This window comes from Pelodiscus sinensis, chromosome 5 (assembly GCF_049634645.1).
Source record: "Pelodiscus sinensis isolate JC-2024 chromosome 5, ASM4963464v1, whole genome shotgun sequence".
Lineage (NCBI taxonomy): Eukaryota > Metazoa > Chordata > Testudines > Trionychidae > Pelodiscus > Pelodiscus sinensis.
In genome coordinates this window covers 114540288-114553762 of record NC_134715.1, presented here as the reverse complement: position 1 = coordinate 114553762, position 13475 = coordinate 114540288, and the positions used below count along the sequence as shown (strand labels likewise).

General features: G+C 45.9%; 1 protein-coding gene across 5 annotated transcripts in view; it reads left to right on the top strand.

Moving 5' to 3' along the window:
* The first annotated feature begins 201 nt into the window (after positions 1 to 201).
* Positions 202 to 13475, top strand: part of ACOX3 (acyl-CoA oxidase 3, pristanoyl) — a 64275-nt gene continuing 51001 nt past the window's right edge. For 2 of the 5 annotated variants that reach the window (XM_075930813.1, XM_075930816.1), the window contains exons 1-2: positions 260 to 332; positions 9364 to 9579. In XM_075930813.1, coding sequence (XP_075786928.1) covers positions 9376 to 9579 — 204 coding nt within the window. In that variant the 5' untranslated portion in view covers positions 260 to 332; positions 9364 to 9375. Of the gene's footprint in view, positions 333 to 9363; positions 9580 to 13475 lie in introns of those variants that run through there. The other 3 variants (XM_075930812.1, XM_006128241.4, XM_075930815.1) reach the window with 3 other exon arrangements.

Genomic DNA, 13475 nt, shown 5'->3' with positions numbered 1-13475 from the left:
CCCGCTCCCCTCCGCTGCCCTGTGCCGCGCCGCCGGGGCAGGGACTCTGCTCTCCGCCTCGATCCGCGAGCCGCTCAGTCTCTTGTTCACCACCTGGGGTTTCTCCAGCCAGACGCTGACGGCGGCCCAGAAGCCGCGGGGCAGCAGCGCGGCACCATCCCGCAGAGCGACCGCCCCGGCCAGCCCCATGAGCCCCACCGCCGGCAGCCCCAGGCCGGGCGCCCGAGTCGCGGAGCGAGCGTGTCTCCGGCGGAGGCGGGCGAGGCGCAGGCTTGTACCGTCAGTTCCTGCAGCGAGGCAGGCTGGGGCGGAGGCGGCAGCAGCAGCTGCAGGTAAGTGAGGGACTCTCCGCCCCCCGGGAGTCCCGCTGGCTGCCCCTACCCCGCGGCTGCGTCCTGGGTTCGGAGCAGAGCCAGCCCGGCAGCAAAGGGGAGAAGCCAAAGGCCGCAGCAGCATCCGAGCCCCCCAGAGAGCCATAGCGAGCTGAGCTGCCCTCTCCCCTCTGCACCGAGGGCTGGTGCGAGGGGCTGACTCCCTCCGTTCCAAGTGTCCCATTCGTGGTGCCTTCCTCACCCACAGCTGGGCAGGGAGAGAGTCCAGGAAGTGACTCTGAGATTGTGAAGTGTGTTAGTGTTTCCCTGTTAACAGGGTCCCTCGTGGGTTTTAATCCATATCTAGAAAGGGCTCTTCAATAAAAATCTGGACAGGTTGTTAAATATGTAGTTTTCCTCTTCACACTCTGTTGCATTTTGCCTGATCGGACAGCAGATTGGTCTGAGGGTCCTTTCTGTACCCCTTTTAAAATTATATTGCAATCTGATGGTTGCCATGGAGGTGAGGACAGATTTCTTTTAGTTTATTTATGCCATTCCGTGAACTCTGATCACTGATGAGTGTCTGGGCTCTATATTTTGTGCAATATTATTTCTCAGTAGAACACTGCAAATTGTTCTTTGCTGCAACAGCTGTTATTATGCAATTGTGAACTTTCATTACCCTAACAAGAATTCTCCTATGGACCAGTTTTTAAGTCGGCAACAATCAGTGAAAAAGGTTCCGTTGTTTACAGTCACATTTACACATAAATGCCAAGCTGTAAAATAATGTGATTTTTTAAAAAAGTCATAAAATCACGCCTGCCAGACCGAAAACAGCCTTCATAATCACATTGAGATAATTCTTCAGTACAGTACTTTCAGCATGAAAGTCATTCCACTTTGCTTACTATGAGCCCTCTACTGGGGCTCCTTACTGAATTTTTAAGCTGACTTCTCTTTTCAGTCTTAGGCTCAAATTCTCCAAATGCTTACATATGAGTATACATTTACTCACATGTATAGTCCCATTGAGCACTAGAGGATGAAGTTACACACTTGTGTAATTTATTTCAGCATTATGGGTTTTTTTCCTCTTTGCTTCAGATCAACCTAACCTGTTTGCTTTGAGGCTCTGACTTTCTGCCCAGTTCACCAGCTGTCTACTGGACTTGCCATTTTTTTAATGCCTGCCTGTCAGAAAAGTTGTTGATTCTTCTGCTTCAAGTCAAGCTCTTTTCTGTTGTCTGTTACTTTCTGTCTTAAAGCCAGCTATTCAGCACATACTGCACCAGCACACAGCTGCTAACTCGCCTGTGTCTGAAGGATGGCACCCAGAAATTCTGCTGCCAACTCCTCTTCCAAAACGTTCCCATCCTCCACAACTGCAGAGCTATGCTGAGGCCTCATTCTGAGAGGATCAAGTTGTGAGTTGTAAAGAAGTTTAAAATGGAGGAAAGAGACAAGTCAGAAAGGATAAGAGTGAAAACAGTGTAACTAAAGGGTCAGATGCTCCTTCATTGCTTATTAGGCCAGGCTATACACCCCTGGCTTTTTTCCATCCCAGCAGGATCGCAGCTTCACTCCTCTTCAACCATTCCCTGCACCTCAGACTTCCAGTTGCATGATAACATAAAAGTTCACCACACATGAAATAATGTGCCACTCTGGCAAGCTGCTGCCTGAGTAGGCAGCAATAGGGGGTAACAAAGAACTTCCTCTTGCTGCACGGCCAAGTGGGCCTGATTTCATGGAAATCAGGCTTTTCAGATTTTCACATAGATCAATAGGGTTCTGCCCATTTCTGGCATTTTTATGGCTCACTGCAAGCCAGTTTTTCTCACGGATCTCTTCCCCACAGTCCGCATGGTTCAGATCCCCCATCCTTTGACTCATAGCTGTGGTTACACTGGGAGAGCTCCCTCCCAGTTCAGTTTTGAAACACAAAATAGGAGAGCTAATTGCAAGAACATGAACCTCTGCAGCCAATAGGCTGGTGCATGAGGAGAAAAGGTGATATCATAAGATGGGGAACAAAGGCCAAAGCTGGTGTGTGGTCTTCTTTTTAAACAATTTACCTGACAGCAGTTTGACTAAGTCCAACATTCATTGTAACAGTAATTCAAGATTGCTTTGTGTTAACCCAAAAAGAGTTGCTCCAAGATCAAATTAATAAATGAGTTGGCTATGCATCTGAGTTTGTTTAGATGAGGGCAGTGATGGGCAACCTGGGGTAATTATCCTAATTGCTCTTGTGTACCTGGAAGTTGTGGGATTTGCTGATTGAACTGTAGCAGTGCTTTGATTGGATGCAGAGGGAGTATATGGCTCTCACAGTCAATGTTGTGGGCAATCAGCATACACCTCACTTCACAAGTCCTTGCTTTACATGTGTGTCACTTTAGTAATAATGGTAGGGAAAAAACTATTTGGATGGAAACGAGCAGAGTCTGGCAACCCAGTATGTGGGCAGTGGTAAACAAAATATTGTATGGGCCACACACAGAACCCTATGGGCCACATGTGGTCTGCAGATTGCCCACCATTGGATCAGGGTATAGTTATTTCACAAACCAAAAGGATTCAAATTTGTGTAATCCTGACTATATCCACTCCCTGCAGCAGATCTATAACTGTGATCACTAGCGCTATTCCTGTCAATGGATCTATGAACAGTCTACATCGGCTGAGGATCTGCCTCCTCCCTGTGTGGATATATGATGGATGAAAGAGTACTTGGGCCCAAGTCAGCAAAGAGACTTGGGTATTGCATCACCAAGCAGTGGAGCAGACCCTGCAGGGACATCTGTTTGAGAGGTGGGGAACCCCTGTTCAAATATCTTCTCATTTGGGAGAGGAGGAACTGAACTGGGATCTCTCCCTTCCCAAGGGAGTAAACTGGATTAAAGTTTATAAGGGAGATGGCCTCTGTTCCCATTTCCACCCCCCATCCGTACCACCCTCCCACCACTATTGTGTGTGCAATTAGGCAATCTCAAAGGATAGGGCCCTGCTGCAGGCAAGGTGGAAGGGTAACAGCTATCTTCACTTGGTTTGAAGATCATGCTGAGGCTTACACATGAAACAGATAGCCAGCTGCTTTCCTGGGGTAGAAACTTTGGGCCTAAATTTTTATTGTATAAGACCCTCAGACACCTGTTTGAACATGTATGGTTAGGTGGAAGCTAAGCATGATTGCCTTTTTTGCAGAACGCAGCAGTGCCTGCATCTTTGAGTGGATCTAGGCCAGGATGCTTCCTTACTTTGCTCTACAGCACAATATACTTTTAAACAAAAACTGAGTTTGACTTCTAGACCCTTTATTTTGTCATTAAGTATCTCCAATAATTTATATCTGGACTATGAGTACAGTTTAAAGTGAGAGGGAATGTGAAGTCCATGTTTGCTTACCAAATGATAATCAATATGAACACTTTTGAAATGAAGTATTTGTGAAATTCCTAACTTAGGAATAGAAGTCAGTAAAGACCTGAAAACCATAGGTATTTATCCTGTTGCCTCCCCATCTAGGTGCATTTATTAAACTAGCATGAATATATTAGCCCCTGTAATCCTGACTTTTCTTGTCAGGAAAAGCTGGGGACCCTGCACTCAGCAACTCTTCCCCTGCCCTCCTAGGCTACGTCTAGATTGGCATGATTTTCCAGAAATGCTTTTAACGGAAAAGTTTTCCGTTAAAAGCATTTTCGGAACAGAGTGTCTAGATTGGCATGGATGCTTTTCCGCAAAAGCACTTTTGCGCAAAAAAGCCCCGATCACCATTTTCGCAATCGGGGCTTTTTTGCGGAAAACAAATCACAGCTGCCTACACTGGCCCTTTTGCGCAAAAGTTTTGTGCAAAAGGGACTTTTGCCCGAACAGGAGCAGCATAGTATTTCCGCAAAAGGCACTGATTTCTTACAGTAGGAAGTCAGTGCTTTTGTGGAAATTCAAGTGGCTAGTGTAGACAGCTGGCAAGTTTTTCCAGAAAAGCGGCTGATTTTCCCGAAAAACTGGCCAGTCTAGACACAGCGCTAGAGTTTCCAGACCACTACAAACAGCTAATTTATGGCACACAAGCTCAGGGAGGGAGGGGAAGGAGTGGAAACAGGGGGGCACAAGAGAGGAAGAGGTGGGGCAGCTGCGGAGCCATACAATCAAGGGACAAGAGCAGAGCCCTGTAAACCTATTGGCTGTGTCTAGACTGCCTCCCTTTTCCGTAAAAGGGATGCAAATTAGACACATGGCAATTGCAAATGAAGCGGGGGGATTTAAATCCCCCGCTTCATTTGCATAAAAATGGCTGCCACTTTTTTCCGGCTCGGAGCTTTGCCGGAAAAAAGCGCCAGTCTAGACACGGATCTTTCGGAAAATAAAGCCTTTTCCGAAAGATCCCTTATTCCTTATTTTAAATTCCTTAAATTCCTTAAAATAAGGAATAAAGGATCTTTCGGAAAAGGCTTTATTTTCTGAAAGATCTGCGTCTAGACTGGCGCTTTTTTCCGGCAAAGCTCCGAGCCGAAAAAAAGCGGCAGCCATTTTATGCAAATGAAGCGGGGGGGATTTAAATCCCTGCTTCATTTGCAATTGCCATGTGTCTAATTTGCATCCCTTTTACGGAAAAGGGATGCAGTCTAGACACAGCCATTGTGTTTTGATATGGTGGTTGCAGATGGGTTTTTGTTTGATTGTTTGTTTTTTACAGTGGGTATGTCATCACTGTAGTATTCGCTTGGGTGACTGGCATCAGGTTAACTTGCCTTCAATGTGAACATCCACACCACAAAAACCCCGTCCAAGTTACTGTATCCTCACTGATATTGCGCTCCCAGCATGTATTGATAGGATTTCTATAGGCATATCCCATGATTATTTGTGATGAAGTTGTTCTATAACTTTTTCCCAGTGTGTAGTGGGAGATAGGCATTGAAGGACAATCAGCCCTGATGTGCTTTAGCTTATGGTCTCTCTGCAATGTTTGTGGGTTACTAACCCAAGTGAAAGTCTTACTCAGCTACTCTGCATTTGTAAGAGGGGCTTGTGTGTGTAGATGGAAGGTTACATAGGCACAACACTCAAAGAGCATGAGTTACCTCTGCAGTGAAGAAATACCCTAAATATCCTACAGATGCAAGGGTCCCAATTCTCTACTGTCTCAGTGATTCTGCTGTTCCCATTTACACCTGTGTACAGAAAGTATAATGAGCTATCAGGCTGATTTGGTTGCATTTTCAGTCATTTTTATATGCACTTTGCATAGGTATACATGCAGGTGACCTCAATGGAAGAGGAGATCAGAGCTCCTGCCAGTTCCCCAAAGTTCTGTCTTTCTGCCAACATCACTTCTGTATTGCTTAGCTTCAGTGTGATCCTTGGCTTCATGGCACTGATTGATCACTTTGGTTATACAGCAAGAACAAAATGTTTGGGTATTACGTGTTTTGACTCGCAAATGCCGCTAGGAATAGTTCACTTGAAGATTAACTGGCAAGATAGGGAAGAAAAATAATGCTTTAATCTCTTGCATTTTAAGGGTTTGTTTATTATTATTATTATTATTTTATTATTTTGCATATGTGGTTGCTTTGATATTTTGTTACAATGTTTCATTTGGGAGCGAGACTAATCTTTTTAGTAATGTTTAAATCACAACACTTTCTTCTCCTGGCACTTTTATCTGAATCTTCCTTTTATCTAGTTTTATTAGTATGCATAAATTATATATTTTTTACATTTATCTTATTGTAAAATACTCCATTTCTCTTTTAATGAGAGGGTATACACCATTTATGTCTGATCAAAGACAGTTATTTAACTTGTGCTAAATCAGTTAAGTTAGAAGAAGAGAAAGCCAGTCTTTTGAGTTGTCTGCAGTTTCTGTCCTTTTTGAATGACTATTTATGTATTTAATGATAGAAATGTAGCCGTGTTAGTCTGGGGTAGCTGAAACAAAATGCAGGACAATGTAGCACATTAAAGACTAACAAGATGGTTTATTAGATGATGAGCTTTCATGGGCCAGACCCACTTCCTCAGATCAAATAGTGGAAGAAAATAGTCACAACCATATATACCAAAGGAAACAATTAAAAAAAAGTGAACACATATGAAAAGGACAAATCACATTTCAGAACAGGAGGGCGATGGGGGGGGGGGGGGGGGGAAGGAAGGAAGGTAAGTGTCTGTGAATTGATGATATTAGAGGTGGGGAGAGTGGGATGTCTGTGAGCTAATGGTATTAGAGGTGATAACTGGGGAAGCTATCTTGGTAATGGGTATGATAGTTTGAGTGTTTGTTCATTCCTTCCCGGAGAGTGTCGAATTTTAACATGTATGACAGTTCAGAGGATTCCCTTTCAAGTGCAGATGTAAAAGGTCTTTGTAGCAGAATGCAGGTGGTTAAGTCATTGAGAGAGTGTCCTTTCTGGTTAAAATGGCAAGAAACTGTTTTTTCTTTGTGATCTTGTCTGATATCTGTTTTGTGGGCATTAATCCTTTGGCGAAGTGTCTGAGATGTTTGTCCAATGTACATAGCAGACGGACACTTTCGGCACATGATAGCATAAATTATATTTCTGGATGCGCAGGAATATGTGTTCTTGATCTTATAATTAACTTGGTTAGGTCCAATAATGGTATCAGCAGAATGAATATGTGGACAAAGCTGGCAACGGGGTTTGTTGCAAGGGAAGGTACCAGGGTTGGTATTAGTGTGGTATGTCCTGTGGTTGTTGGTAAGAATCATCTTGAGATTAGGTGGTTGTCTATAGGAGACTATGGGTCTGTCTCCCAGAGCCTCTTGGAGTATGGTATCCTGTTCCAGTATAGGCTGTAGTTTATTGATAATGTGTTGGACAGGTTTAAGTTGGGGGTTGTAGGTGAGGACAAGTGGTGTTCTATTGTTGGTTTTCTTGGGTCTGTCTTGAAGTAGATGGTTTCTAGGTATTTGTCTGGCTCTTTCAATTTGCGTTTTTATTTCTCCGGGTGGGTAGTTGAGGTTTATAAATGCTTGGTAGAGATCCTGAAGCTTCTGGTCTCTGTCAGTGGGATTAGAGCAGATGCGGTTTTATTGAAGGGCTTGGCTATAGACGATGGATCGTGTGGTGTGTTCTGGATGGGAGCTGGAAGCATGTAGGTAACTGTATGAGTCGGTGGGTTTTCTGTAGAGAGTGGTGTCTAATTTTCCATTGTTGATTTGTGCTGTGGTGTCCAGGAAGTGGATCTCTCATGTAGAATGGTCCAGGCTGAGGTTGATGGTGGGGTGTAGGTTGTTGAAATCTCTGTGGAATATCTCCAGTGTTTCTTGGCAATGCGTCCAGATCATAAAGATGTCATCAATGTACCGTAGGTAGAGAAGGGGTGAAAGGGTACGGGAGTTGAGGAAACGTTGTTCTAGGTCAGCCATAAAGATGTTAGCATACTGTGGGGCCATGTGTGTACCCATGGCTGTGCCGCTGATCTGGAGGTATAAGTTGTTCTCAAACTGGAAATAATTGTGGGTGAGAACAAAGTTACATATTTAACATATTTTACATATTTAAATATATGTATTTAATGAAGAACTGTTTTTGATAGGTGTACTCACCTCTCATGAGTGACTCTTATAAGCTGTGTGATATGCTGCCATCTTCTTTTTCCTCAGGTGCCTCTTGCAGGCCACCAGCCTCAACTAGGCAGGTGTTCAATGTCTCAGCCTTCCAGCCAAGTCACACAGTCAATAGAAATGAATGAATCTCAGGCCTGCCGATGCTACTGCAATGGCAGCTAGAGCCCTGGACCCTTTAAATTCCCACTGGAGTGCCATGCCGTGTGCTTCAGGTCACGCTGGGGGTGGAGAGGGTGCCCAGGACATGGAGGGCTGGCTGCTCTCAGCCTTGCCCTTCCACCCAAGACCCCTCCCCTTCTTGAAGCACAGAGCAGGGACTATTCACAGGAGGGATGTAATAGTGTAGTCGATTAACTGATAAGCAAAAGCTTATAAATTAGTGCTATAGATTACACTCATCCGCCCTCCCCCTCCCAGTACATTTTTGGCAGGCTGGCCAGCAGCCCAGCTCAGTCCTGGCTCACACCAGTTCCAGGACCTACTCCTGCTGGCAGCTCTGTGTTTAAAGTGTATTAGGGGGCAGGCGACCCATGACAGGTCCGGGAGTTCAGACCTCCCCCAGACAGGGGCTGCTGCCACCCTGTGCGGAGTGGCAGGGGGCTCCTCGAGAGTGGGGCTGGAGTGCACTGGCTGCTGGCTTCGCCCATGGATACTATAGAACAGTTGAGTAACTGATTAAAAATTCATGAGGTTACTTGACTATTCAATTAACAAATTTTTAATAACCCTAACCCACATCTTGAGTAGGGGTCCACACATGCTGTCAACTCCCCTGATGAATTCCTTCTGGGGTATCAAAGGTCCACTGAGAACTATTGCTTCATCCATGTTAGTGTCTTCAGCTCCATCTCTGGGCTCAGTTCTCATCCCTGTCTGGGCTAATTTTAAGTCCTTCCCTGTCCAGAGTTCCACCCCTTTTTGTGGGGCTTTTAAAAGAGCCTTTTCCTCCTCTCAGGGCTAAGGCCATTCCCCCAGTAATTAGAGGGAGGAGTTGGGGCCACCCCCACTCCAAGTCCCAGCCTAGAGACCCTATAAATAGCAACCATGGTTTGCTTTCTTGACTTGGCTGCTTCTGCACCAGGCTTTTTCACCTCTGCCTGTTACTTTAGGGATAGAGCTCAGCTCCTCTTACTCCCTCGTTTGGTTAATGCAGCCCATATAGTTTCCTTTGGCCAATGCAGAGCATTCGTTCTTGTGCATCTGGCCCCTGCAGCTCCTTTTAACTGAGCCCACTGAAGTCTGATTCGCTGCTTCTAAGGAGGCCTCCAGGCCTGAGGACACTCCTTTGAAGCTCTCCTTCTGGGTCAGAGTGTGATAGGGCCATGGGACCTCCAGCAGAGGGCTTCTAAGGGTGTGACACACACTACTACACCCTTAAATTCTCTTTTTTATCCACCAGTAAAAGTACTTGTGAAAAAAACTAGACATTGTCACTGTTTTTAGCTCATTGGAGATATGTTCTTGTTGGATGCAGAAGTATTTAATTTCAAGATGACATCGACTAGTGATCTGAAAGAAACCAGTTGCAAGCAAAGTTCTTGGGACAACTTGCTACCAGATTTTCCTGAGGGGCCGCTTTGTGAGTACCGTAAGAGGGCTTCCTTCAGTTGGAAGGAGATGGCAGTGTTTATAGAGGAAGAAGATCTCATCCAATTCAAGGTAAGTTTTTTCAAACATTGATGTGTTGTTTGTGGAACGGGAGGGTATTTTTGAAGGAAAGGGTATAAGATGAAGTAATTAAAGATGGGTCAGTGTTGGATAAGAAGAGAGCACTTTTATGTAGTCACTTTTTAAAGTAGAATTGACTTCTAAACAATACTTCTTTCACTGAACTGAGCATAAGGATGATGTCACAGGGCAGGTACGCCCAACCCCCTCTAAGGCAGGGCATTGAGCCTATCTGGACCCTTACTATGTGCTCCACCCCATGAGTGTTACAACGCCAAGTACCGCTATACTGTACAAGAGTCTAGTCTACCAGACACATTCAGTAGCCACCCCATGTCTGCGGGGCAGTAGAATCCAACGGCCTGAGTCAGTAGTAAGTCCCTGTTTGCAGGGCAATAATAGGGTCTAGTGGCCCAAGTCAATAGCAATCCCTAGGCATGTGGCAATGGCCCCTATTCGCAGGGCAGTAGGGCCTGGCGGCCCAAATCTATAACAGCCCCTGGTTCATAGGCTCATAAGGGCTGGCGGCCAAAGTCAGTCACAGCGGTACCGTTCCCTTGGGTATAAAGAGGGTGGGGTAGGGGGACGCGGGCTCTCCCTTTCCACCAGGTCTCAGGGCTCTGGTTTGGCTGACAGGATGTGCGTGAACTTGTCAACTAGTTCACGTAGCTGCCCTTGTTGCCTTGGCACACGATCCTTCCCAGTGGTTATGGGTCTTTGCTCCAGGGGTCCTTCAGCTTGTGGCCCAAGCTCTGGTTCTGGGGGGCTATGGGGAAATCATCATTGCCTCATTCTTTCAAGGCTTTTAGGAGGTTCCTGTGGTATAACCACATCTCTTTCCGCCATCCCGGCAGCCAGACCTCGTAATCCGCAGGCCCTGCTCTTCTTGTCACCTCAAAAAGACCTAGCCACTTTGCTAGTAGTTTTGATTTAGATGAGGGTAACAACAGCAAGACTTGGCCCACCCTCTCCACCAGGTCCCATCCCAGGGCCCTATCAATGGTGGATGTGTCCCACCATTAGCTCAGCAGGGAATGCGCCCGCAACACGCTGAGGTCTCGGGGATCCAACTCATCACCCTGGGCTACTTCCTACCTGCCTCAAAGCAGTCAATGTCTTCCCCACTTACCGCCTCTGAACTGGGAGTTTCCCTGGCTGGCTGGCCTCTGCTGCATTCTTCGGCTACTCCGCCTCCTCTGGTTGCAGTTCCTTCCTCTGTGGTGGTCATCCCTGACTGAGCTCCTCCACTGGCCTGTATACTGGTCCTCCAGTTGGAGCATTCCCAGCAGGGCTGTGTGGATGGGGCTCTCTCAGCCAGATAGCCCCGGCTGACTACTTCCAGCCCAGTGTGGGGTTGGTACACCCAGACACAGATGGTCATACCTGGTCAAGCCAAAGGTCCCTCTAGCCCAGTATCCTGTCTTCCGACAGTGGCTAATGCCAGGTGCCCCTAAGGGAATGAACAGAACAGGTGATCACCAAGTGATCCCACCCCGTCACCCTTTCCCTGCCTCTGACAAACAGAGGCTAGGGACACTATGCCTACCCATCCTGTCTAATAGCCATTGATGGACCTAACTTCCATGAATTTATCTAGCTTTTTTTTGAACCCTGTTTAAGTTCTTGTCTTCTGGAACTCGGGTAAGAAGTGCCACAGGTTAGCTGTGCAGTGTGTGAAAAAATACTTCCTTTTCTTTGTTTGAAACCTGCTACCTATTAATTTCATTTGGTGACCCCTAGTTCTTGTGTTACGGGAACAAGTAAATAACTTTTCCTTATTCACTTTTTCCACACCAGTCATGATTGTATAGATCTCTGTCATATCCCCTGTGGTCTCTTCTTTTCTAAGCTGAAAAGTTCCAGTCAAATGAGCGATGCAAGCGACTAGTTGAGTAGTCAACTATCCGATAAGCATAAGCTTATTGGATAGTCAACGAGTGATGTGACTAGTTGCTCCCCCCCTTGCAGCCCTTGTCGCTTCACCTTCTCCTCTTCCCCCGCCCTTGCTGCCCAGCAGGCTCTTGTACATTTCAAAGGCTGAGACGCCACAGAGCACATGGGACCAGTCCACTGCTGGACCCGCGCTCCCAGCTGGGCTTCCACTTCTGAGCCTGGCAGGGCTCATGCTACAGTTCAAAGATGGAGGCGCCCTTATGGGCTAATCAAATAGTCGATGGAAATCCCATCGGTTATTTGATTAATTAATTTATCTAAATTTAATACTCCTGTGTCAAATATAACTGCTAATCTGCTATGTATTTGAGAGAGTTTGTTTGTTCAACAACTTCTCCTAAATGGTATATGCTAGGACCACCACATTTGATATACTGTACAGCTTCCTCTTATCATAACTTAAAGCAAGGTCAGGGTATGGTTGTGCCAGTAAAATGGTTTGTGTCTGGAATAGGATTGCTTCTCATAAAACCATACAGAAAAGAGACATAATCATCAGGCAGGTGAAAGTGGCTGGCAGCCCTTTCCCCCCCCCCCCCCCCCATATAGGACTGCCTCAACTCCAAGACTCCCACCCTCCAGGTGCACTTCCCCCCCCACCCATTTGTATGGGAACATTGCTGGCTGGGAAAGTGCACAGTTTGCTGCATTCCTCACTCTGGCCCAGCCGGGGGACATGTACTGCTTCCTCCAGCTGTGCCTGCTGGAGCTACAGTGGCCATGGAGAGGCATTTCTCACCTGGCTCCAAGCTGCTGCAGTGAGACAGGTCTAGTATGGTCCTTTCTCCCTGGGCCAGCCTGCATACTGAACCCTTCATCCCCAGTCCTACCCCAGAGCAAAGACTTAAATGAAGAAAAGACAAAACATTGAGTTAAGGATGTGAGCAACGCCAGGTAAATCATCTAGTGACAAATACTGGGAGGCATTACCAAATTACAGCAGACACTAAATTATAGTCTCCATTTCCAATTAACAAATATATTTGCATAGGACACTGTCCAGATCAAAGTTGTAATGCTGCAGTGGCTCGGGGGCAACAATACCAAACTCAGGGCAGGCTGTTAGGAGACAAACTCCAAATTATGAGTTCTGTACTCAGGCTAGGTCTACACCACAGTGACATAGTTATACTGACCTAACCTGCTCTGAATTAATACAGTAGTTTTCATGAGTGCGGGGGAGAGTGCCCCCTGGTTCCTTCTTTTTCCTCTCGTCACCTTCTTTCTGAAGAGCAGGGGAAGGCACATTTGCAACCCAAAGCTCTGTGTATTTCTCCCTATATTATCTGATCGAAGCTGTTGCCTAAGGAGACAGACATCTCCCCAATACAAGCTCCCTTTCAAAACTGTCCTTGGAAGATTAACATTCAGCCAGCCAGCCAGGGATGTAACTGTTCCAAATTAGACCATCAGAAAGTGCCTAGCCTGTCTCTGAGGACTCCGCTCTGATAGCTATAGTTGACAGTTGGACTAGGTAGACTATGCAACGGCTCCCTTCTGAGAAGGTGACCACATAATGGCTGAAATGTCATTACACAGCCACTGCTAGTTGGTGAAGAGCCTGAATGTGACCCTCAGAGCGCTACACTGATGCTCAAAGGAGGAGGAGTACTAAAACAATATTACACTCCTACCAATGATCAAATACTAATACAGCTAAAATGTAACCACAGGAGGAAACAGGGGCCTAACACTGTTCTTGGGATATGTTTGCTCACATATTATAGTGAAGGTTTAATTTTAAGAAATGGCAGTTTCCAGGAGCTTCTGACTCATGCAATGCTACGTGTGGTTGCCTGACTTTTGAAAGATATATCTGGCACTCACATTGTCAGTGCTATATCACATTTTAGTAAAGCTTTGTTATGCATATCACCATTTCTTAAATTCAGCCTTTTGCATTTTTATTTGGATATTTATTTCTTAATTTTGGC